Source organism: Eumetopias jubatus, unplaced genomic scaffold, assembly GCF_037043125.1.
Source record: "Eumetopias jubatus isolate StellerSeaLion01/CBP00866 unplaced genomic scaffold, mEumJub1_p1.0 scaffold_5, whole genome shotgun sequence".
Taxonomy (NCBI): domain Eukaryota; kingdom Metazoa; phylum Chordata; class Mammalia; order Carnivora; family Otariidae; genus Eumetopias; species Eumetopias jubatus.
Genome location: NW_028274811.1, coordinates 1,352,444 through 1,379,032, shown reverse-complemented (window position 1 = coordinate 1,379,032; position 26,589 = coordinate 1,352,444). Strand labels below are relative to the sequence as shown.

At 48.6% G+C, this 26,589-nt stretch overlaps 1 protein-coding gene across 1 annotated transcript; it reads right to left on the bottom strand.

Annotated features, from left to right (window-relative positions):
- GFPT2 (glutamine--fructose-6-phosphate transaminase 2) lies at positions 1-25,599 on the bottom strand. Its single transcript, XM_028093783.2, has 18 exons — positions 25,467-25,599; positions 24,576-24,674; positions 23,938-24,063; positions 20,521-20,579; positions 19,716-19,850; positions 18,599-18,660; positions 15,885-15,964; positions 15,325-15,442; positions 11,586-11,749; positions 10,020-10,115; positions 9,844-9,941; positions 9,441-9,561; positions 6,906-7,063; positions 6,613-6,727; positions 4,093-4,220; positions 2,407-2,574; positions 1,314-1,475; positions 1-45 (listed from the first exon to the last, which is right to left on the bottom strand). Exons 1-18 carry the CDS (start codon positions 25,597-25,599, stop codon positions 1-3), a joined length of 2,067 nt encoding a protein of 688 aa, XP_027949584.2.
- Positions 25,600-26,589: the final 990 nt, after the last annotated feature.

Here is a 26,589-nt window from a genome sequence, read left to right as displayed (position 1 = left end):
TTATTCCACGGTTACAGACTTGGCCAGATTTCTGGGGAAGTCGACCTAAAATGAGAGAAAGTAGCCGCTCAGGACCCCCTAGAGCTCAGCAATGTGCCATGGCATAAAGCCTATTATCAGAGTACTTGAAGAAAAGGAGATGGGTGTTCTGGTCACCTTGAACCATGAGCTAGTTCCTGGATACCAGCATCTTGGAAGTGGTTCCTTATTCCAGAAACGTCACTCAACTATATCATGTTTATTTCATTCAATAAACACTTAGTGTGCACCTGATTCGTGTCATGCTGCGTTAAAACTATTGAAAGGATCTGATCCATGCTATTAAAACCAATGAACTCAGTGTGTCCTGTTAAATATTCACTTTTCTTGGAAGGATATACACTCAATCTACGAGACTTGTTAGTCCAGAGTGGGGATGGTCAATAGAGCAGGCTTCAATTTTATCTACAATGTCTTCTTTTGCTTACAATAATGTTTTTTTTTTTTAAAGAAACAAATATGACAAAATGTTAGCCAATGGCAGTTCTGGATATGTGCACCGTTAGGTATTTGTTACATTGTGGGTTTTTTTTTTTGTATGGTTATATATCTTTAAAAGCTTCTCGAAATTAAATTGTAATAAAACTTCTTTTTCTTTACACAGTGAGTTGTATGCTCTCTTTTGCCAGTGGGGTAGTAAATTGGTTCTTTTCTGGAACATAAATTGACAATATATGTTGGGAGTCTCAAAATGTTGAATCATTTGCTAGACTGAGGACAAGTTTTAAATGTGGGAGGAAGACACATGTGCAGAGATGTTCACTGCAGTTCTGATTTATGCAGCCATTTCCTCCCAAATTAGCAACAGTTGAAATAACAGAAGACTGGCTAAGTCATTGTTACAATCCATGCTACAAGACTGTGAGAATATTGTACATGTTGCTTGTGTAAGTTATTATATTTGGAATACTGTAAATGTTGCTTACAATAAGTTCAAGATGTAAGAAAATGCTTGTAAATATATTTAAAGGGAAGATGTAAAATGTCATCCTCGATATAATCTCAAAAAATGTTCAAAAATTCACACACACAAGGAAAAGACTGGAATGAATTATTAAATTTGCCCCTCTGGGTGATGAGTTTATAGTCTAATATGGTCTTCATAATCTCGCGACTTGTTTTCAAGGGATGTAAGTTACCTTAAAAAGAGAGTTGTTTTAAATGAAAAAAATGTCTCCTATGAATATTTACACCCAATAAGCACTCCAGAACAAAATCAAACTCTGGGGTTATGTTTTCCCCCTTTGGGGGGTTCGGCGCGGTTTCAGACGTACATCATATCCTCGGAGAACAGCCAGATGAAAGGACAGGAGCTGCAGCGGGATCACACTCAGGATGCCCTGGAGGCAGTCCACTGTGTGGGGCAGCTCGATCGTCTTATACGCGAACTTGGAACTCTCAGTGTCGTCCCTGCAGCACAGTATAATCGGGCGACCCTAAAGCAGAGAAATAGGATCACGACATGCAGACTGTCTCTGAAAGAACAACCCCTCACCTACAGCAGAGTTTCTGAGATCAACCTCATTGCCATGATCACAGTGGTCTCTTGCTTCTGCTGCAAGTATGGGGGAGGTGATGTGCGTGGCTGGTGCGAAGGACAAAGTGTTGGATGCTGTTGAGTGAGTTTCTCTCCCTTCCCTAGTAAGGTGATCGCCAGCCTGTGGCATTCATTTCTAGCACCCATCTGTTGAGTGGCTTCAGTGTGCCTTGCCAAGGGCAGGGCACACCTACTCTTCACTCTCAGGGGACTCGCAACTGAGGGGTAGAAAACAAAAACAGAAGCAAGCCAACCAATAACTGATGATGAATTCCAGATAAATGCCGCAGAGTCCACAAAACACGGTACTATGATTGGAAGACACTGGTGAGGAACAGCCAGCACCAAGGCATAGAGACAGAAATCAGCTTGGCCCGAGTGGGAAACAGAAGGAAGGGGCCAGATAATGCAGGCCTGTGGTCACTCTAGTTTTATGGGAAGCCGCCGGAAGGCTTTAAGCAAGGAAGTAAAGCGATTTGTGTTTTCTAACTTCTGTTATATAAAACCAGCAGCTGGCTGAAGGGCATTGTTGGATCTCACGTCCCTGTAACTTCATGAGCCCTCCCAGGATGGATCTGTGCTCCCACCTCCGGGTGGCTCCACGCTGGGAATCCGGGACAGCTAAGGCCAATCTGGGTCACAAGGTCTCACTGAGGAGCCGTGGTGCCCATGGCCACAGGCTGGCCAGTCGTTTATGAATGTGTGTGCCACTCATGAGGGGCTCTGGGAGAGAGTGTGTGGCCAAGCCTGCTCAGTGTCGGGACCGCTCATAACCAGTGCATGGGAGAGAACAGGAGACAGGGGGCCCCAGCGTAGCTGACAGCCCTCACCTGGCGGGCTGTGACCTGCTGCAGGGCGTTCTGGCATTTGGCAAAGCAAGGGTCCTTCATGATGACCATGATGACGGGCATCTGCTTGTCAATCAGCGCCAAGGGTCCGTGCTTCAGCTCCCCAGCCAGGATGCCTTCCGAATGCATGTAGGTTATCTCTTTAATTTTCTGGGGAAACACAAGGTGGGGTCCGTGTGACACCGGGCAGATGGGAGCAGATCAGCCAGAGAGGAGGGAGGGGAGCTGGGGGAGGGATGAATCCAGAAGGCAGGGAGCTGAGGGCTGCAGGGCAGATGAACGAATGAGTGAAGTGGTCAACAGCACTGAGGGCAGCTCTCAAGGCCAGGGCCAGGGCAGGCTGGTGTCCAGAGCATGCGCAGAGCCCAGCACGCAGCCTGCGTCCCCAGACCAGCCCCCAGCACAGCCGCCCCCCTTGGATGGACAAGTCAACGCTGATCTGGCTTGCCCTTTCCACCCTCTGTCCGGGCCCCATGGCCTTCCCACGGTTACAGTTTGTAATGATGGCATTACATTCTGTCTAGATACACCTTCCTTCAATGATCTGATTGGTCGGTGCCCCCAATTCTAGACCATTAATAACTTCCAAAGGGTTCCTTCAACTTACTTAGGAGGCAAAAATCACACACACTGGGCTGTTATTGGAATTCTTCCCTGTGTTTAGGGAGATCCATTTCTATTAGGTTATCATTAAACCTACGTCACTGAACTGGTGAGTGTCAAATGAAACATTTCTCAACTTCCCTAGAACTATTTATTTTGGTGGGGGGGAAACTGGCAGGAGCATGGCTCCACCCGGGATGCCGGGATGCCGCAGACAGCTGGAGTGCAGGCCCCTAGGAGACCACAGAGGGGCCATTGATGTGCCCTAGCAGCCGGTGTAAAAGCTTCTTTCTTCCCCCAAAGACTGACTTGGAGACGCAGCTGAATATGCATCTTTCACCAGCACACTGCAGCTGAGCCCCACCTCCACAGCACCAGGCAGCAGAGGCATGGGGGAGCTGCAAGTGGACTCCCCCCAGGCCTTGCTCCTATGGTGCCCCCCCCCAACAAGCAGCGTGCCCAGCCCTTCACTTCTTTTGGCAGGGGTCGGAGCCTGCAGAGGAAGCCTGTGGAATTTGGAGCTCACTGCCGGTCAGGCATCTCTGGCTTGTGGAAACCACCCCCCACTCACCCCCACCACTTGTAAAACCCTCTGAGTGTTTCTCTCAAATAGAGGTGACAGGGAAGGAGCAAGGACTTGCTCCTGAGGAAGAGGAGGGGAGCCAAGCTGGGCCAGGGATGATGCCCTTGCTTGAGTCCTTAGTGCGGCCTCACCTGTGACACGGTCTCCCGTTTGCTTTGGTTGGGCATTCTCATCCATAAGCAGCAAGCATAGAGAGGGTTACAGGCTAGCACTAGACTCAGCCCCTGGACAGCACTACCCCACCCTCTTGGTATCCCTGTGATCCTGGCACCTGCCCACGCTCCAGCAGCTCTCGTACTAGGGTTTGGATCTTTAGTGCCACAACATAGACAGTTACCAATTTTAAAAAGGCAGGCTGGTCTTGGAAGCTCATTCCGTCAGGATTTCCAGCTCCCCTTGGAAGTTTGAGGGCTAACAGGGAAACTGCAGAGAGCCCTCATGCAGGGGCTGGTTGGGGGGGGGGTTGGGCAGAGGAGGCTCACCAGGGCTCCTTCCAGGCACGTGGCGTAGTTATAGCCCCGTCCCATGACCAGGAGTGACCTCTGCGTGTAGAGCTCCAGGGCCAGGTCATGAATCTTCTCATCCAGTGACAGCACTTCCTTGATCAGTCCTAAATCATGAATACAGCAGAGAGGATGCCAGTCATACTAGATTTTATAGCAAGATTCACAAAGAAAAATCATGGTGTATAGACGAAGTTTGGGAACTCACACCACTTCATACACTTGGCTTCCTCTCGCATTAGTTTCAAAGGGTTTTAAATGTAGATTATGGGAAATAACTTGGGTGATTAGCCAGGATTTTGTTTGTGTTCGTACTTTCTCGAGCATGTAAGGTAATCAGAGAAGTGTTATTTCTAGCTCCATTTTACTGGTAAGGCAACTGAGGCTCAGAGAGGCTAAATCACCAGCTGGTCAGCCACAGGGCTGACACCCCAAATTAATGCCCCATCGCCCCATCCAGCCCACCTGCTGGAGACACCAGTGTAAGTTGGACCAACACTTCCCAAAACTTTTGGCCTCAAGACTTATTTGCACTCTTAAAAATGATTGTGAATCCTTAGGACACTTTGTTTCTGTTGGTTCTATCAATACTTACCGATTAGAAGCTGACAAAATTAAAGATATTTTTATTCATTCATTTAAAAGTCACAATAAAGCCATTATACGTTTTTAAAAGCTAGTGAGAATAATAGTGCTGTTTATATTTTTGTAAATCTTTAAATGCCTGACTTTGTAATAAAGCCATTTAGATTCTCACATCTGTTTCCTCATTCAACCTGTTGTGATACGTTCTTTTGGTTGAAGAGTAGGAAGAAAATCCCGCCTCACAGAGATTTGTAGTTGGAGAAGGAAGGAGCATATAAATAACTTTTTCCAATAATTGTGAATGTTCTTCTCCGATATTATATCAAAGTCAAGAAAAGATAATTTCTTTTTTTAAAAATTCATTAATTTATTTAAGTAATCTCTGCACCCAACATGGGCTCGAACTCACAACCCCGAGATTAAGAGTCACATGCTCTACTGATTGAGCCATCCAGGCGTCCCAAGAAACAGTACTTTCTTAAAAGAGTAGTTGCAAACGTAGACTCTGAAATCCTATCAATAAATTTTCCTACCTTGTGACATTAAAATTTATCTGTCCAACTTGCACTTATTTAAATGGAGGTTTTATGCGTGTATACTTTTGTGACATCATGCATTGGCCGTTTGGAAAATATAGGTCCACTGAATTATGCAAATCTTCTAAAAATGGACACATTTCATCATAAAATATGTTTTTTTAGAAATGACATGTCTTCAAATCACCATGGCCTGATCAGAGATGTCTTTAAGTGATGGGAAGTGGTCAAGCTCACACTCACAAGCTACAAGTTTTCCCAAATCCTAAATTTCACATGAAAGCCTGAAGTTTATCACTGGCAAGAGATAGTCGGTTTTTCTTCTCAAAGTGTCAGGCTAACTTTGCTCATTTTTGAGAAAATGTCTGCCACGTACTCAAGTCAGCTTGCGACTCTAAAATTCCAGGGTGCTTTTCTTGGAAACAACCATCACACTCTTCAGTGTGATTTAGGCACACTTCCCATTTTGTCAAACAGAACATTAAAAAGTGTTGCAATTTACTAAGATTAATGCATTTTCCTGCTTCGTGAAGGACATCTTTGAGCAAAGCTAGGTGCGTGGTGGTGTGTGCTAAGGCCCCAATCAATGGTGGCCACCACCGCCTTTGCAAATGTCCACACAGTGAAAAAGGCAAACGCATTTATTATAAATAACGTGTTTACTGTGAGACTGGGGACCTACAGACCACATCTTGAGAACTGCAAAAGAGGGGAGTTTGGTGAGACAGAGGGAGCAGTCTGGGACAGGAAAAGGCTCAGGGCCATTTGCTCCTTCTCAGATATTTGCTGAGCACCTACTGTATACCTGCCCTGCCTGGACACCAGGCATCCAGCAGTGATTCTGATAGATAGGGTTGTATGCTCGGTGGGCTGACATGTTAGTTAGGAGATAAGCCAGTATATGGGAGAACAGGTAACTTCAGATCATTGCATGTGCTAAAAAGACAAGAAATGGGCTAACATTTTGTAGCTGGGGCAGGGGACTAGTTAGGATGGCCAGGAAGGGTCCCAGGAGGTGAGATTTGTACTCAGACTCGAATGATGAGAAGCCATCAGCTGGAGAGCTGGAGGAAGAGGGTTTCTGTAGAGGAAAGGGCCAGTGCAAAGGCCCCGTGGTGGAAAGAGCTTGGCACTGCTAAGGATCAGAAGGTCATGAGGCAGCCCAAGGAGGAAGGGAGGGAGTGGAATGAGGTCAGAGGAGGCAGGGGCCAAGTGTGCAGGGTTCTCAGGCCTGGTGAAGAGTGCGGACTTTAATCTTAGCCCAGGGGGAGCTTCTGGAGGCATTTAGTGGTGACCACGAAGTTTTGAGGAGGAGGAAGTGATTAACAGCACTGTTTATGAGAGACAGTCATAAGGAAACTTTAGTTCTGGAACATACCAGGTAAAGACCGTAAACCACAGATGATCTCTCGCCTTCTGTTTTGCAGTGAAATTCGGTCTTCGGACATCATCAAACCAAACATCACCAGGGAGATGAACTGACTTGTGTAAGCCTGTGGATAAAATGGTGACTCTGGCAGAGCAGAGGCGAACGTGTGCTTGTGGACCACACGGGAGGAGGCGCATCAGTGGGCGCCCCTGCCCCACAGCCCCCTGTCTGCCCAGCTAGCCGAGGCCCTCCCCTGGGGCACACCTGTCCGCCCGGCCGGGGCACAGGTGGGAGGTGCCTACCTTGGTGCTGGCCACGCCGATCTCTGGCCCCGCATTGATGTGGACACCGCAGTCGGTCTCTCGAGAGATGGAGCTGCCCACGGTGTTGGTGACACCCACGGTCAGGGCCCGGCGGTCCTTACAGTAGCGTAACGCCAGGAGGGTGTCTGCAGTCTCACCTGCCACATGGTCCCCCCCTCTCAGCCACGTATTCACAGGAGCGTGGCTCTGCCAGCTCGAACCCCCCCCCCCCCCCCCCCCCGCCGACCCTCCAGCTCTTGTACTCTCACTCTTAGGCAGCAATCAGGGCCCGGACATAGCTGGCATGTTCTCAGAAAGGAAAATTCATACATGACAATTTTTCCGGTTGATTCTTGGATTCAAGATTTGGCTACTCTTTATGTGGCAAGCATGTTTTCATCAATCACTGTTTCTCTGAGCTCTCACAGTAGCCCCACGGGGGCCATCACCCCCTTGAGGATGAGGACCTCGGAGATGGAGGGAACTGGTGCCTTGCTTCCTCGGGGCCACGCGGCTGTGGGTGACAAACGAGCCAACCCAGGTGCGCCTGGCTCCCAGTGTCCTTGCTAGGACTTTAAGCTGCCTTATTCAGAACGTGCTGAGATTTAACATTTTAAAAAGCAAGAATGCCCATTTCTCAAATAGATCTTGTTTTAAAGCAGAACGCCTCATGCAGCCTGCCAGTGCGAACTCAAAATTATTTTTTATGATAAAGCTACTTAAATTGGTGCATGAATAAGCCAGCACAGGAGCCCTGTATTTGTAAGTCCTGAAAGCTCAAACTAAATGAAATATGATCCGATCATAAAATTAAACCCATCGAGGGGCGCCTGGGTGGCTCAGTCGGTGAAGCGTCTGCCTTCGGCTCAGGTCATGATCCCAGGGTCCTGGGATCGAGTCCCGCATCAGGTTCCCTGCTCAGTGGGAAAGCCTGCTTCTCCCTCTCTCACTCCCCCTGCTTGTGTTCCCTCTCCTGCTGTGTCTCTCTCTGTCAAATAAATAAATAAAACCTTAAAAAGAAACTTAAGCCCACCGATGTCCTTGTGGCCACGGCTTTTCTGCAATATGCGTGTGTCCCCATCTCCTTTTTCTCTTCAGATATGTGTCTAGGGCACAGCCCTTCTTCAGCACCAGCGGGGCTCAGGGCTCGGAGGCAGGGAGCCAGATGGCTCTATCTTCATCAACCCCACCCCCCCCAGTGTTTGATGCAGTATTTTTTTTTTTTTATTTGACAGAGAGAGAGAGACAGCTAGAGACGGGGAGTGGGAGAGGGAGAAACAGGCTTCCTGTGGAGCAGGGAGCCCGATGCGGGGCTCAATCCCAGGACCCCGGGATCATGACCTAAGCCAAAGGCAGACGTTTAATGACTGAGCCACCCAGGCGCCCCAATACAGTATTTTTTTTTTAAACTTAACCAGAAGGGCTGGACAAAACGAAACTAAATCCTTGCTGTGTAGACTCCCAGAAGCTGCCACTGCCATTATTTTTACACTAAATCAGCTTCTTTTCTTTGGTTGACGGCTCCCACCCAATTCAGGAAACATTCTGAGGCTCTGACGGGATTGCAAAACCAAAGGCGACACTGGCATCTCAAGTCCCAGGGCAGCACGTGGCTCCAGGTAGGCAGCCAGATGGTGGGTGTGTCTGTATTCGTTTTTCTGAGTTTGTCATTGAAATGGAAATGGCCTTAAAAATTCAGCTGGGCAGCAGGATTCAAAGTCCCAACGGATATTAGGGCATTGCTGCTAACGGGTTCATGGTGATAATGACATCGTGGTTATGTTTTCTTTTTTTTTCTTTTACCATTTAGAAATACATTGTGAGGTATTTATTAAGTGACACAATGTCGGATTGACTTCAAAATAACCCCGTGGAGGGGGGACAGGTTAATGAGGATCTGGATGACACCAGCTCTGCTGAGCTAATCATTGCTGAGGACAGGTAACCTCTTACGTGAATCTCTACTTTTACAGAGATTTGGAATTTTCCATAATTAAAATGTTTTTAAAAATCCTTCTAAAGGTCACAGAGAGTCCAAGCATATGGCCATGAATCACCTCCCTGACTCTCTGCCCAGCCGGACTGGAGCAAATGCCCAAGCTTTAGCGTTTACTGAAGGTGCCGTGAGCCCAACACCTGTGCGCTGTTTCTCTCTGTGTCCCCCTGCTGGGCAGCAGGGGCACTGCAAAGCATGCATATAGTCCTTGAAGTGACTCTCAACCAGCAGAATTTGGAAGAACTTTCACCTCTCTAAATACACCCAGCACACACGAATAAGCCCTTTGGTGAGTGGTCCCTTAAGTCCCGGACTTGGGATGACAGGAGTGGTGAGAAGCCCCGGCTGCACAGCCTCCTCCCCATAACACGGGACAGGAAGTGATGGCTCTGAGGGTTAAGTGACCATAGGCACAGGAGAGTTTGGCATATGCTCAGTGTGCAGAGAACTTCACTGCATGAAGGCAGGAGGGAGATACAAGGCGTATTACCAAGAGGACAGAGCCCTGAGGTGAACTAACGCAAACCTGTTATCCTTACCTGACTGGCTGATGAAAAAGCAAACATCATCCCTGAACACCGGTGTGTTCCTGTCCAGAAAATCACTCGCAAGTTCAACCATCACAGGGAGCTCCGTCAGCTCCTCCAAAACTTGCCGTGTCTGAAGCCAACAGGAATGGGGACCAAAGTCAGTCACAGATGCTACAGAGACACAAGGCAGCTGGGCTTCTGGGGACGGTTTGTGAAGTGGCTGGGGCCAGGTGGTCAGGGAATTTCAGGCATGCCTGGTCCCCACCGCGGGAGTAAGGCTTCGGTGCCAACTCTCATGCTGGCTCACGGGCACCAGATTTGGGTCAGACACACCATAGCATCTAAGACACATCTTGTCCTCGGCCGCCGCTCCCTCCCCAGCACCAGCAAGGGCCCAGCGTGATGCACTTACAGCTACGGCGGCGTGGTAACTGGTTCCACAGCCAATCACGATGAGCCGGCGGCAACGCCGAATCTCCTTCAGGTGGTCCTTCAGGCCGCCCAGGAGCACTGCGGGGCACACACAGCGCGTTAATGCTGACCCCACCCAGGGAGGTGCGTCGGCCCAGGGCACAGACGAGGGATTACCTGTGTTGGTCTCAAAATTCACCCGGCCTCTCATGGTGTTGAAAACAGACTCTGGCTGTTCGAAGATCTCCTTCTGCATAAACGCACTGAAGTTACCTGGTCAAATAAACATCAACAGAACAGGTCAATTTTAATCTGGTTACATTACCACTGCTTAACTTGCGATCAGGGTGCAAAGCCATTAAGCAGTTAGTTACAGAGACATATGTGGAGGCCGCTGCAGATTCCCAGGGGTCTCTCGGGGACTGTCCCCCCTCATGCTCACGGTGACAAGTGAGAGGGAAGCAGGCCAGATAAGATTACTACCTTCAGTTGACATATCGGACCCTGCAGCTTGAAGGAGGGAGGGCTATAGGCAGCAAATATGTGGCTGCTCTTAGCAAGGCCAGAGGAAAGGAAAATGCTTTACTTCCAAAAACCAACCTACTTAGGGAAGTACAAACGAAGTAAGCCCAGAGAAATAGGCAATTGTCTTTTGAACAGATACCCTCCTAGCTTCTGTATTAAAGAAAAACCTTTTCTGGGGCATCTGGGTGGCTCAGTCGGTGAAGCGTCTGCCTTCGGCTCAGGTGATGATCCCAGGGTCCTGGGATGGAGCCCCTCATCGGGCTCCCTGCTCGGTGGGGAGTCTGCTTCTCCCACTCCCCCTGCTCATGTTCTCTCTCTCTCTCAAATAAATAAATAAAATCTTTAAAAAGAAAAGAAAAACCTTTTCTGCCACACATGCATTTCTAGGGCTCTGATCTGAATGGAACTGGATGACGTCAAAGAGATGATCTGGCCTCAGAGGGTTAAGGTCCTTGACAGGTGTCGTGCCTGAGGCTTTGGAGGTGTCCACACATGGGGTGGGAATGTTCTCTGGGATACACACACGTGTGATGATGTCAGACATGGTAGAGTGCCCGTCTGCTACCTTCAGCTGGGGACTTGCACAAAGGGCACCATGAAGCAAAGAAGGGTAAATGATCCAAAGGAGCCAGTCAAGAGCAGTGATCTGCTGATGAGCAATCACTTGGCCGGCCTACGTCACCGTGAGGCGGCCAGAGAGGCAGGCGGAGCATAGTGGGAAAAGGGTAGAGTGAGGTGGGGCCAGGCTGGGCATGGGGTATTTTGGGCTGTGGCAGGAAGTGTGGATTTTCTTCTAAGAACAGTGGGAAGCCATCAGAAAGGGTTTTAAGCAGCGGTGGAAGATGGTCTGATTCACATTCCTAAGTGTTTACCCAGGCTGCCCTATGCAGAAGGGGGTGTAGGGAGACAGGCTCTCCTCGAAAGGAAGAAGTAGTCCACAGACCCCTGTTATTGCAGGCTTCTGACCCAGAGAAGAAATGACCTCTGGGTGTCGGAATGCGTCCCAGAGAGTCGGTAAAGGGAGGCCGTGGATGGACTGCTCAGATTGAGCAGGGAGACCTGGTGCCTGGTTCTAGTCAGGAGCTCCCCAATGGCCACGGCAGGCAGGAGGGCTGTGGTGCCTGTTCAGGGTAGGATGCAGAGTCTCAGGAGTGCCCCCATAGAGTATCTGCCCCCCAACCCAAGACCGCTGCACACAGACCCTCAGAGGACACCTGCCTTTCATGATTTGCTGCAGTTCCATCTGCAAGGTCTGGATGGCTCGAGACGGGTCGTCACTAGCCGAACGCTTGACCCGATGAATGGAGAGTTTCCCATCAGCCACTGCGGCAATGTCGTCATCCTCGAGGAAGATGACCCGGTTGGTGTGTTCTATGATGGCGCTGGGGCAAGGGAAACACAGGCATCACAGATGGTGTCTGCGCTCGACAGTTACAAGATGGCAGCCCCTGCCTCCCAAGTGTGGGTCCACATCAGTAGCATCGGATGGCATTTTAGGAGGGACAGGGACATCACACTCTAAACATCAATTCACACCTCCTTCCCTGCCCTCAGAATTATTGTGAAGCCAGTCCCAGACTTCCTAACATTTCATCTGTAAACATTTTAGCTTATATCTCTAAAAGGGAAGGATCATTTTTTAACCTTATTTACCTAAAATTAATAAGTTATTATTAAGTTATTCCTTCATCTCATCAAATGTCCGGTCTGTTCAAATTTCCCCAATAATCTCATAGATGTCCTTTTATGATTGCTTTCTTCAAATCAAGATCCAGACAGTGTCACCTTTGGATAATGCTCGGGAACCAACACATTATTCTGAATCGGAACGGGAAAGAATGAAACATTTATCTTGCCTTTCAAAATGATCTGGCTTTCAGAATAAGCACATTGTTTATGAAGGCAGGTTTCTCTTTATAGAAGGAATATAGCTAATGAAGAAGGAATGACGGCATTAGGATAGTCAATTTGTGAACTCCTAATTATTTTATTTTTATTTTTTAAAAGATTTTATTTATTTATTAGCGAGCATGAGCGGTGGGCGGCAGGGGGGATTAGTTGTAGAGGGAGAGGGAGAAGCAGCCTCCCCGCTGAGCAGGGAGCCCGATGCGGGACTCGATTCCAGGACCCCAGGATCATGACCTGAGCTGAAGGGAGACGCTTAATGACTGAGCCTCCCAGGCGCACCCCCTTGATCAATCTTAACAGCACTAAAAGACAGACGATGATATATATATGCTTCCGGATGGACGGACACACCACCACATCTGAAGCAGTTTTGCCAAAAAAATCAAACCCGAAGGAGATCAAGTTTCTAGACACCTGTGAACGCCAGGGCACAGAAGTACGAGGGGCAGGGGAACATGTGAAGTGACACCACGGGGGCTTCATTCAGCAAAACCCCGACAGCAGGAAAGTCATCAGGACAAATGACTCAGTTTCATAACACAGGCACACATACACACAAACCCCCTCTAAGGAAAAAAGGGTGGTTTAGGGGCAAAGTATCAAATATGTCCACCAATGAAATGTGGGGTCACTGTGCTTACTTTTATAAAAACTTTCTCTGCATGGAAAGTGATGATTTTTGTCTTGCAAAATGGCAATACAAAGTTTCTTTTAAAAATAAATCGAGTTAAGGGTGCCTGGGTGGCTCAGTCGGTTGAGCATCTGCCTTTGGCTCAGGTCACGATCCCAGGGTCCTGGGATCGAGTCCTGCATCAGGCTCCCTGCTCAGCAGGGAGCTTGCTTCTCCCTCTCCCTCTGCTGCTCCCCCTCCTTGTGCTCTCTCTGTGTCACATAAATAAATAAAATATTTAAAAAAATGAATTGAGCTAGAAAAGTTGGTAAGTGAAAAAGAAAAGTAGTCAACAGCACAAGTGGTAAAAAAAAAATGCATGAAGGTCGTGCTTATAGGACCATGGGAAGAAAAAAACCCCTCAACCTACCCAGTGTCACACCCACACATGCCCCGTGCAGGAATATAAACTTCATAGCTCCTGATGCAAAGCTAAAGAGAGAAACGACCACCTGTAAAATGAGAGATGATCCCTGCCCTGTGCCTTCCCTAGAGGTTTGTTGTATTTATTAAGTGAGATCATCCTGATGCAGCCCCCTCCCATATAGGCTTCAGGACCACAGCAGTCAGTGCGGGGTGGGGGGAAGGGGGGATATTTGAAACCTCTGTCATTCTCACAATATGTGTTGGTTTTCTGGTCTACACACCACATACTGTAGGATCACCTCTTCAAGTTCCCCAAACCTAAGCAAACAAAGGAATCCTGAGGATTTTAATCATAGCATTGAATTTACTGGGTAATTTAAGGAGAGTCAGTATCTTTAAAAAAATAATTCCTAATTATTAAAATAATTTTAAGCCAATTAATTTTTAAAAAATAATATTCAGCCTTTTTACCCAGGAGTGTGGAGTCTCTCCCTTTATTACAAATCTGTTCTTGTTTCTCACGGTGAACTTTTATAGTCTTCTCCAAACAGATTCTGGACTATTTTTGTTAAAATTCATTTTAAGGGATTAACAAAAAGCTTTTCCAGGTCTGCCAAATGATTCCTTTTTGTTGTTGTTCCAGAAAGGTTTGCTGAGAGTTGAGTGTGCCAGCCATGTGAGGAGGCACAGGAGGAAACGGGGTCCCACTGCCCCACTCAGCGGATAGCTTACCGCCGGGAGGTCAGATTTCCACGCCTTCCTTCTCGGACCAGCCTCTAAGGAGTAGTTCTAACAGGCTTTCAGTTGGATTTTAAAAGCATATGATCCTATTGCCTACACATCATTATTTCATCTCCTTGCAGACTGTCTGTCTTTCTTTCTTTCTTTCTTTCTTTCTTTCTTTCTTTCTTCTTTTTCTTCTTTCTTTCAAAACATTTACTATAATTCATTGAATATAAGGTAACACTGATCTTAAGGATCACAATTATTTTATACACTTCTAAGCCATAGAACCTGCAGCAAATTATAATTGTAAGATGCCATAGACAGATGCTAAAATCTATAAGATAATTGTGTGCCTTAGAATCACTGCAATAGGATTAGCTTGTCATTGAAATGGGTACTCTGAGGAACACAGTTTGGGGAACGCATTGAGTACAATGCTGACTCTGGCAGGAACCGGACTTGACAGCCAAGGGCTCTAGGTTCCTATGACTCCATGTGTTCCAGGAGATCTCGTCTGGTGTCCTCCAGGCTTCCTCCCCAGTCTGGGAAGACCCTCCTGGAGGTTGGCGGGAAGGAGGCAGGAGAAGGGTTTGGACAGAGGAAGGAGTGGTGGTGTTTATAGCACTTTTCTACTTCGACGACTGGGAAAGTGTCTCGGTCTTTTCTGAATACGTGTGTATGTATGTGTATAAATTTTTTGTACTAAAATGAGTATGAAGCTGACTTGCTCAAATTTCAGAGTTATTTGCTTTGTCTGTTTAATGAGAACGTGGACTTTGAAATCAAGTGGACCAAACCCCTAAGTCTTGGCTCTGTCTTTTATGAGCAGTAAGACGTAGGCGGAGGCAGGCGGGGTATGAGAAGGACCAAAGGGCTGGGGACACCTGCCCCACCTAAAAGGGAGCAGCCTTTGAGTGGCCCCAGACAGCCGGGGCGAGAGGGAGCACAGCCCAGTGTGCTCAGACCGGGTCATTTCCCAGAGAAGCTAGAAATCCAGATGTTTATGGGAAATCTCCCACTTTTAAAATGTTGGCAAATAATTCAGGTATTCTGTGCAGACCCAAAACATTGTGTAGGTCCGTGGACTTGGCCTTTGGTCACGAGGTGCTCAGTGCAGAAGGATTCTCAGAGAAGGGTCACAGAGATCTGAAATCTGCCATCATCCCTGTCCCCTTGCCGTGCGTGAGAAAACAGCTGAAATGCAGGGATGCATTAGAAACGGTGGTGTTTAGCCAGTCACATTTGATTACATAATCCTAGGAAAGAAAGGAAACAAGGTTCAGCTACCTTGCATCAGAAGCAAAGAAGAATTCCACAGCTTTATCGCCAACGGCATGAAGGCAGGTCGAGCTGTCCAGCCTCTTCATCCTCGTTTTGCAGATATTCTTCACATTCTCAAAATTGCCTAGTGAATGAAGGAAAAGATCGCAAGTCCCATTAAACTATTTTGTTTGAATAACATGAAGCAAGGCTCCAGCTTCCCCTTTGAATATGTGTGGGAGAAATTTGCAGTTTTTAGCTTTGGCTGTGTCAGCCAAATCGTGCAAATGATGCCCAAATAGCACAGTACCACTGCAAGAGCATTTAAATGGCTGCAAACAAAACCAAACCCAATCAACACTCATCCCAGAGCATGGACGGCTTTATATAATAGAGCTGCGTGCTGGTCCCTGGACTTGTGTGTGTAGCTGAAAATATCCATAATAAAAAGCTTCTGCAAAAAACGGAGCCAAGTCTCAGCTGCAGGAAAACCTCTCCAACCTGGAGCCGTGTGCAGCCTGTCTCCAAGGGGGGCTGCCTCCACCAGAGCCCTGTTGCCCTGTTCAAGTCCTTCTCGAAACACTTACGTGTCCTATACAAGATGGGGATCTGTTCTGTGGAGAGTTTGTATTTGCTCCGCACCCCAATGAGCAGGGGACTGCCTCTCCTGTAGAGACAAGAGGGAGTCGAGTTACTTACTGCCGCACCAGGCTGAGGAAAGGCTGGATGGCCTCTGAGCACTGAGGAGGGGTCCCCGCATCCGGCCCTCCTCCCAGGGGAAAGTATCCTGTTGAGATGCCACTGGACAGAGTCCTTGGCCCCTGGACGATGTTCGAGGGCTCGGAGCCAGGACCCACAGGCTAGCAGGAGATTTCCAGCTTGTTGCCATGGTGCCACCCATCTGCCCAGGGAATCCACACCGGGTTAGGTCACAGAGGCTGAGACATTAGTAGGCCCTGGAAGCGTGCAGGAACATTCGGCTTCTCCAGCCGGCCTCCATGTGTTGCCATCTCCAAAGCGGGATCCCTCGAGGCCCAGGATCTGCTCAAAGATTCTTTCCCTGCCCCCCACACCCCTTTGCCTGGCTCAGTTGCTCTCCAGCTTTGGGGGGCATTATAATGACTGGCTTTGGGTCTGCTCAACTTTCTGGACCACTTAACCTGCTTTCAAGGGTGGTTTTGCCGGCCCGAGTGATACCTCTTGGGGAGAAGTTTCAAATCTCCCACCTGTACAAGGTGGATTCCATTGCAAAGGGGACAGTGCCTTGGGGCATTCTTGTAGCTGACCCAAGTGAGCACCTCAAACTCGAGTTTCCTTTCCCAGCCCCCCTTCTGGCTTCTCCAAGTCTGTGGTTTTGAAGAAGGTGCTGTGAGCACCTTGAATATTTTGGACCATCTTTTATCGTATCTAAAGCAAAGGGGGGGGCACCTCAGTAGCGCAGCTCATTAAGCATCTGACTCTTGGTTTCGGCTCAGGTCATGATCTCAGGGTCCTGAGGCTGAGCCCTGCATCAGGCTCCACGCTCAGGAAGGAGTCTGTTTGACATTCTCTCTCTCTTTCTACCCCTCCCCCCACTTTCATGCAGGTGCCCCCCCACCCCGTCTCAAATAAATCAGTCTAAAGCAAAAAGGAGACACGGTTCTGGGTCCAACAGGGATCCAGCTTAAACAGCCTTTATAATATTGACAATGAGAAAATATTGCAGTTATCTAATTTTCTTGGCAAACGTCTCCCCCAAATTTTATCGTTGTAGATTGAGCTCTATGGTTTCTCTCAACCTTGCCACAAATAATGCTCCCAAGACATCCCAAAGATTGCTCTGGAGGTTACAGAGCCACTAGTTATAGACAATTTAGAAAAATAAGGCTTTATTGCATCTTCATACCGCCGCCTTTCTACGTTCATTTAAAATGGTAATACCATGATGATACCCGATCTTAAAAGGGGTTTCTAAACTTGATAGGGATCCAGTGGTCTTTTACAATTCTGCAATTGAAGGAGTTAACTGCTGAAGAGTCCATTAGTTCCTAGCCAAAAAAGACAATGAAATCATGACACATTCCCATCAGTTCCTGCCTAGAGGATATGGCAGTCCGTGCGGGACCACCTCCTTGTTCCTGTGCGTCTCCTAGGGCCACGGGTACATTCTCAATATGGCTTCTCAGAAACTTCAGAGCAAAGTCTGCAGCCCACAGTGCACCAGAGGCCCTGCAGAGCTGGGCCTCCACCCACATCCTCACTCCCCACCAGCCCTTGAAGTTCAAGGGGCAGTGCGCTCGTGACCTTGTTCACGGCTGTCTCCCATGCCTGACACACAGCAGGTTTCAGTGAGTATGTACTGGAAGATCAGAAAGTCCCACCAGATCCCTGCAGTGCTGAGCTCACTCCAGGCCCCTTGCTTTTGCTCACACTGGTCCTCCTGCCTGACTCCCCTAGGCTGACACCTGCCCCCACTGCATTGTCCCCCCAACCCCCAACATAGAGCATCAAGACCTTCTGCCCCACTGCGTCCTCCCACACCAATGTTCAGTCCTTAAGGGGAAGACCAGGTTGGATGTCACTAGGTCCTCAGGGCCCAGTATGGAGTTAAGTGCTCAAGAAATATTAGTTGGATGAATGGAGGGAGGGATGGACAGAGGGACAGATAGATGTGTGCATGGATGGCCAGACTGATGGTGGATGGACAGATGGATGGATGAACAGATGGATAATGAACTCATCTGAATATAAAAGAACAGGCTGGCACTCACACCCCCACCTGAATGAATCCACACAGCACTGGGGGCCATGGGGCTCTAACAGAGGGATATGTGGGCTGACCCAGGCCCTCTCAGCTGATTCCTAGAGCCCCTGTTCTGTGAAGGTGATGAGGCTTGAGCTTGGGGCCTTCAAGACCTCTTCTTTACTGGATTCAAATCAATGTTCCCTTGTTCCTAGTTTCATTCTCATAATTTTGCAAGCTTTTTCTGAAAAGAACCTCCAATACTGACCTGCAACCTGGATCTGCCCCTCACTATATACAATTTTATCTTTAATTTGAATTTGTTGTCAACTTCTGAAAATATGGAGATTTCAAATAAAAATCCAACTCTTTGGTTTCTCTTTTAAAGATCAGAAGCTCTGATCACAGAGCTGGGTGGGATACCCAAGCCACAGTTGTCCCTTAGAGACTACCTTCCAGATTGCCAGATGCCCTACCTCTCCCCTGGGCCGCAAGCTAAGCAATTGCATTTTATTTATTTATTTATTTATTTATTTATTTATTTATTTATTCTTGCAATGTCAATGTGTTGAGCCTCACCTGGTGGCAACGGCTTCTCCCGGGTACTGGATACTCTTGAAAACCAATGCGAATGCACCTTCCTGCAAAAACACAGCAAACAAGAGTGAGGAACGATGTGCTCTGGCCCAGCCAGCCTGGCCCACTGCCCCAGACAGGGGCCACTCCTCCCGGTGGGAGGGTCCTAAGGCCACTCCCTCAGGGGGCTGAGTGCAGGACAGCTCGTGTAGTCTGATGGCAGGAGGAGAAAGTGAAAACAGCCAGTACCACGCTGAAGGACCAAAGGCCAGAACTTGTGGATTTCATGATGCTCAACAGACACCCCCCACCCTGCCCAGGCCCACAAGGAACGAGTCCCAGCTCCATGACCATCTGGGTGGGCAGGTGCAGTTAGGGCCTCGGGAAATGAGAACTGGGGCCAGGGGTCCTGCCCTGCGCCTCTGGGACGGCACCTACTCTGGGAGCAACTCTGAGAAGGAAAATTCATGATGCACGGTAGCGCCTGGGTTCAAACCCCAGCTCCGCCCCTTCACTGGGCAACTGCCCAATTTGTGCCTCGCTGTGACAGAGATGAGAATGGTCCTACCTTGTTTGGCTGCTGTGAGCTCATGCACTTGAAGTGCTCAGAACCGTGGCTGCCATATACAAAACCTGAGGGAGGCACTAACATATTCGTGTTGCTATTTCTTTAGTGAGGACCGTCTTTGCCCTTTGTGATTTAGCTTCTTACGTAGTGCAAACCAGCACAGATCTAGTTCTCCTAACTCATGACTCCCAGTGTTCTATTGGTGCAAAATTCTTCCTTGGTGCAAAATTCTCCCCTATATTCTGACCATCCTGTACTAATTTATCACGACCCTGGTAAGATTTGGGTTATGTACGACCAGCTATAAATCAGGATTTCCATGTGAAATTCCCCATGCTTTGGAATCCTGGGCAGACCCAAGGCCCTGCGTGGCCAGTATGCATTGGCCAGTCTGCCAAATCAGTCACGCAGCCAGAGGGACCCAAAGTCAGTGTCTGCAGGCCTCTAAGGACCTTTCCAACTGCCCAAAATGAAGAGGCTTCAGGCAGATCCCAAGGAGTGAAGGAAGAAGGCAGGGTTGATTTATTTATACAGGTGGGACCCGTAACTCACCAGCTGCTGAATGACTCTTTCGACCAGTGTTGAAAATGTAATGTCCTCAGTTTCTCTGTTGTCAAACACATACTTAATCAGCTTGGCAATGGTCTCAGTATCTGTTTCTGACTCAAACTCGTAGCCTTTGCTTTCCTGGAATATTTCGTGGGACAGAGTGTCAGATAAGGGGCATTGCGAAACCTCGGTCGCCTGGCCAGCTCCCTGTCCTCCCTCTTGACCCACTCTCGCAGCGACTTAAGATAAGAACAAGGAAACCGGGGATCAGAAATGTCTGCTCGAAGCACAGAGCCCAGCACAGCTGAGTCATTCCAGTATTCCCTGAGACCATCCTGCCTCAGAAGCCTGACCTTGCCATTAATCTGGACATTGCAAAATAACAGCAGTCGAAATGATCAAGTATGTTGAGTCAAATCCACCCACATCCCAACCAACACCGCAACCTCTTCATACGTTAGACACTCGCCATCTGCCTTCCCACCCCACATTCCCGTTTGGTGTATGAGTTGATGTGTTTATGTAAACACTTGATTAAAGTGCAGACACCTTAATGAAAGGAAGTTCGTGTTCTTTTGATTATGTGAATCTGCAATAGCACTTGAGGGACGGAAAATGCCCTGCTATCTTCTCCAGCAAGACGTGGGGGGCTCGGCCGAGCCGGGACGCCGTTTATTCCAATGAGGGTATGTGACTGAGAGCGCGTCTCACTCAGCTCCCCGCTCTGTTTCCGGTGAGAAACAGCTGGTTGGAAAGTTTCCGGGGAAGACCACTTGACTTACATGTCAACCCAGGGGAAGGATCTTACCAGAAACTTCCTCAGGTCTTTATAATTTGTGATGATCCCGTTATGGATGACCACGAATTCTGGAAAAGAAGTTTGGTGAAGACAGAAAGGCCATGAGATAGTGACGTTCAAGTCAGAAATGAAGGACAGTGATCTGACAGCTTGAAACTCTGCAAGTTCTATTCCCACGGAGTCTGCTGTTTACTGTCACTTTTGCTGATGAGAGCTGAGGTCTACCATCTACTACAATTACAGTCCAAACCCAAGGAAATACACAGTTCTCTTTGGGTAAAAAGCCAGCCTGACTGCACACGGAGCTCTGACTTGTGGCCTACAGCATCGTCAAACATGCTTTGGTATTTATGTCAAATGGGGCAGGTGAACCCTTCATTATCCAGAAACCAGCCCAGGCATTCCAAACCGGCTTTGGGCTCAATGGGGCCACAAGCTAGCAGTCCGCACGCGTGCTTTGTTCGACCCACACTATATTGTAAAAAGAGTTAAGTTTAAAAATTTTGAATTTTCACTTAAAAATCCTGATTTTCTTGGGGCACCTGGGTGGCTCAGTCGGTTAAGCAGCTACCTTCGGCTTAGGTCATGATCCCAGGGTCCTAGAATCAAGCCCCGCATCGAGCTCCCTGCTCCGCGGGGAGCCTGCTTCTCCCTCTGCCCCTCCCCACTGTGCATGTGGGCTCTCTCTCTCAGATAAATAAATAAAATCTTAAAATAAAATAATAAAATAAAATAAAATAAATTTAAAAATCCTGATTTTCTCATGGGAGGAAAAATCCCCAGAAATTCTGGCATCCCTGGGCTCACCCACATTCCTGTGGGGCCCTGACCACTTCTCTCTGCAGGGTCTGCGGGATGGGCTGCGGCTTCTCCTGCCTCCCCAAGCACCAGCAGCAAACCCTGCTCACATCAGGCTACTCTCTGCATGGGGGACCCCCTGGTCAACCCTGGAAGAGCGAGGGATATGTCTGCTTAGTCACCACTGCATTTTCTCAATCAGTGGCTAATGAATAACTTGGTCTAAAACCAGCCTGAGGTTTTTTTTCTGGGTAAGTAACTCCCATTCCTCCTGAGCCCAGATGATAGAAAGACCTTTTATTGACCTTGAGATTGAGTAATTCTACCAGAATGTGTCTACATATTATTGTTCAGTGAAACTTGGGCTCTCCAATTCAAGTTTTTTTTTCAGTACAGGATAGTCCTTTACTCTTTTTCATTATTTTTATCATCGTTTCCTCTCTACCTTTTTTTTTTTTTACAGCCTATTGTTTACTTTGGGAAGGTCACCCAAAATCTGGGAGGGCTCAAATAGAAAAGCCATTTTGGCAAATGTGCTAGGCACAGCTGAACTCTATTACAGCTTTACAGTTTTGTTTTTGTTGTTTTTGTTTTTGTTTTTAACTTTTTTATTTCTTCTGTTCTCTTCTTGGGGACGTTAGTAATTCACCAGTTGGATCTCTATAAATTCACCTGATGGATCTCCGTATCCATCCCCCTCTTATTTTTCATACTGACTCTGACACGGTGTCTTCAGATTATTTTCTTAACCCTGTCCCATTTTTTCATTTCAGTCAATACTCTTAGCTTCTCCTCAGTAGTTTGTTTCCCAGAATCTGTGTTTTTTTTTTTCCTTTTTTTGCGAGAACTCTGTGTAATTTTCTTGTGTAATGCTTTTGCTGGGTGTAAGTCTTCCTTCAAAATAGACTCTTCAGTTATCCCTGATGAGTTGCTAAAGAAATTCTACGAATCTTTGCTTACTTCTCATGTTGTTTTCAATTACTCATCCTGAGTCAGGGCAGGCATTTTCAAGTTTGGGTGTGTGTGGGGGGGGGATCTTCTCGGAACCTCCTTGCTTGGGGGGACACGGAGTCATCGTCAACACTGAAGTGGGGGTTCACCTTATCACCTGGGGTGGCAGCATCTCAGGGTGCATGGTCTGGGGACAGTGTTCTCTCCAGGGATCAGCCTCTGTATCTGGCTTGGGATTTGGCGGGATGCACATTCTAGGTCTTCAGCACCATGGGGTCTGCTGTCTGCCTCCTGGATGTGGGGCACCTGCCCCAGTAGTGGGATGCCCCATGGTTCAGGGCATGGACCAGATCCAAGGGTCAGTCCCTAGCAAAAACTCATTACCCAAGACCCCAACTGTTCTGCCGAGCAGGGGGCTTGGGGCTCATCCTTCCAATTTGGGCAGGATGAGCCACTGTTCACAGGGGTAAAGGACACTGAGCCGGGAGGCACCAGTCTTTCCCATGGCCCAGCTTCCATGACGATTAATGGCAATGAGGCCTGCCAAGTGTGTAGCTAAGTGCCTGCCAATAAGCACTCCTCAACGACTCTGATGTATCTGATTTCTACTCTAATATGGGGCTTGGTAAGAACTTGCATTATGTCTTGGGGTGGGGGTCCCAGCTGACACCAGAGATCATTCTCTCTGCCCGATACCCTCCCCCATCATGCCCAGGTGTGGGCCATTGGGGGCTTCTGACCTGACCAGGCCTAACCTAGAATGGAGACCCACTGGAATCTCCAGACCTGCCAGGCCTTCCCCCACGAGAGGGGCCGGGGGCCATTCAGAACTATGGCATGGAGAACTTTCCAGGGGGCCCAGGCATGTGATGTGGCCCTATGAGCTGGGGCTGGCCCAAGGGGGCAGCTGGGAGAACTGGGGAGCCTGCAGCACACCACAGAGGGCCTGGTATCCCTGTGAGTGTCCTGAGCAGTCTCCATGTCCCCAACCTGTGACCCTGGACCGCTGCTTAGCAGTGGAACTCCAAGGTACTGCGAGCCCAGCTACCATACCTTTCAGTTTTTCAAGGGATTTCTAGGTATGATCATAGGTTTAAAAACCCTGCAGCGAGCCAAGGGGAGGGCTCTGCTGCTTGGAGGGAGCCCCTGGGCTGCCTGTTGCAGCTTCTGCTTCTCCAGATCTCAAGCCTTTGGCAGCCAAGCATCACTGCAGGGCCCAGGATTGGAGCGGGCACCTCAGACATGAACCAAGATCAGCACTGCCACCCGCCCTGGCTCAAGACCACTCTCCTTGGGGGAAAGAAGCACATCCTTCCCTGAGGCGCCCAGCCCTCCAGAACACTGCAGTCCCTTGTTGAAGAACAGTGCCCAGACTCTTCGACCCCTCATGCTGCCAAGTCCCACTCAGGCTGGGTCTCAAGAGCCAGCAGCAGTCACGGGAAACGCCACAATTTTCCTCTGGAGGCCTGGAGTGTCAGCACCGCCCAGGAGCCAGGCTGAGTTTGCCTCCTGTCTAGGGACCAGTGCCATCCCGTGTGGATCCTCAGGGAAGACAGGGAGGGCTGGGAGATAAGCAAGCCAGCTGGTGGTGGGTGTGGGTCAAAACTGGCACAGATCAGGGCCATGCAGAACCTTCAGAATGGGGGTGGGGGCGGGGGGCGAGGCCATATTACATACCGTTGCCTTTGTCTGAGCGCTGTGGATGGCTGTTGACAGCGTTGGGGACCCCATGGGTGGCCCAGCGCGTGTGGGCAATGCCAAAGTGGGTCTCAAACTCCACCTTTAAGTCCATGCTGTCTTGTTCTAGATCAAAGAAAAAAAAAGGCATTGACACAGTACCGTTGGGGTGAGGTGACATCATTATATGGACACACCTCAGCTACGTCAAAAGCACATCCCACCTTCTACCGCAAGGGCCCCACCCCAGGGACTTCTGCCAGATCCCTGCTGTGGTTTACTCAGTACTTACCAGTAACCCAACTCACTAACCGAAATGAGCTTACTTAAAAAAAAAAAAAATTATGGATTGCTACTATAAATGGAAAAGCAGTATCATCTGCCAGAAAAATTAAAATAAATACTTAAGTACTAAAAAGTTTTAAAAAATGCTCATGCACCACCTCCTAAAAAAAAGAACAAACCCGTCCCACACCCTGAGGAACACAGTTTTACAGTGTGGGCTGAACCCGCCTTCTGTTTATCTACCATATGAATCCATCCATTCATATTTTTAGTCTTAGGTGCTTCTGGAATAAAAGATTTTAAACTGACCCATGCTGCCTTTATTGCCCTGACTGGGCTTATGTTCCACTTACTATAAAGTTCCTCATCAAGAGCCTTGACGTTCCCTCTTTTCTTGACCAGCTGGATATGTCTTTCTTTGACTTCGTTATTATGTCCATCGATGGCCACACCTGTGGTATACACATGATTTTTTTTTTTTTTTGTATTGGCATTCAAGCTTTGTCTCCCAGCCTTTGTTATAAGTATGACCCCGGGTGAGGGCTGCACAGCGCTGTGGGTCTACCAGATCTTGTTTGCCAGGCTGGTGGCCTGGAAGAGAACTCGATAGCGTTCAGGACGCTGACTCAGAAAGAAGAAGCCATGGCTGCCTGGCCGGGCGTCTACCCGGGGTGCAGCCCCGGAAGGCTGCCTGCGAGGGAGGCACCTCCAGGCACACCACTGAGGGCAGCGGGCTCGCCGGAGGGTCTTCATCACGCTGTGCACTGGGCACTCTCCTGCTATAGCTGGTACCCCCCCTCCTCGGCGTTCCTGTGAGCCTTCATCTGACTTGCTCCCTGTGAAGAATTAACAGAGACATAAAACTATCCAGCTCCCCCTTGCTCCCCAGGCTGCTTAATTTAAAATGGGAAATGGACCACCTATCCATCAGAGGAGTGTGCAGCCACCAAGAAAGACTGTCAGGGAGAACGAAAAATGCGGGAGAGAGATGAAAACAGGACATAAAATTACAATTCTGTAGTAACGATCACGTTAAAAACAAAAAAAAAATCTATGTACGAGACCCCCCACCCCCCAGACCACCCCAACGTGGGCAGCGACCAGAGCAGGGACGCAAAGATATCGACAGGAGTGCTTTGGGTGGAGATTTTTTTTTACCCTTATTTCTTCTTTCTACTTTTCTCTAGTTTTCGCGTTAAACGAACAAATGCTCTGCGCACGCCGTGGCGGCCCGCAGGACCCACCTGCCGAGTCATAGCCTCTGTACTCGAGCCTCTGTAGGCCCTTAATGAGGGTCTCAAAAATCTCCTTCCTCGTCCGGGGGACTCTGTAGTTCATGTACGCAAAGATTCCTGTGGGAAGATGGGAAGACCACATGTCTATCAGTCACTCGGTCAGTGTCTGGAAAACACCAGCTCTGGGGACACCTGCACGGGTGGCATCGCCCAATGGCTTCCGGGCTGCACGCGTGGCCTTCCCCTGGCGTAAGTGAGAGCCGTGCTCCCCTCCTGCTTCGGGACGCACGTCACCAACTGCCCAGCCCGTGACAAAGGTCTCAGGGGGCATATGAAGAGCATATCAGACACCCTGGCCTGACAATTGTACTGCGGAGAATTTCTCCTATGGCTGAATATCTGAGACACGGTTTCATTTATAATAGCAAAGATCAAGGGGCGCCTGGGTGGCTCAGTCAAGTGTCTGCCTTCGGCTCAGGTCATGATCCCGGGGTCCTGGGATCGAGTCCCGTGTCACGCTCCTTGCTCAGCGGGGAGTCTGCTTCTCCCTCTCCCTCTGTCCCCCACCCCTTGCGTGATCATGTGTTCTCTCTCACACAGATAAATATTTATTTGACAGAGAGATAGAGAGAGCACAAGTAGGCAGAGCGGCAGGCAGAAGGAGAAGGAGAAGCAGGCTCCCCGCTGAGCAGGGAGCCCGACGCGGGGCTCGATCCCAGGACCCTGGGATCACAACCTGAGCCGAAGGCAGGCGCTTAACCAACTGAGCCACCCAGGCGCCCCGCTCTCACACAGATAAATAAATAAAATCTTTAAAAAAAAAATAAGTAAGCTCTATGCCCAACATTGGGCTCAAACTCACCACCACAAGATCAAGGGTCCCATGCTCTACTGGCTGAGCCAGCCACATGCACCTCAAAAGGGACGTATATTTTTAACGCTTTGAATATATAATATATTTCGGATAGCCCCCCAGAGAGACTGTACCAACTTACATTGCAACCGCAATGCAATGAATGTGTATGTCACCTCCGTGCATTCTTTCCAGCTCTTTATTACTCTTTTTAACAGTCATTACTTCGAAAAATCAGTGGCAAAAGGTGTTGCACTGTTATTTTATTAAATTTGTATT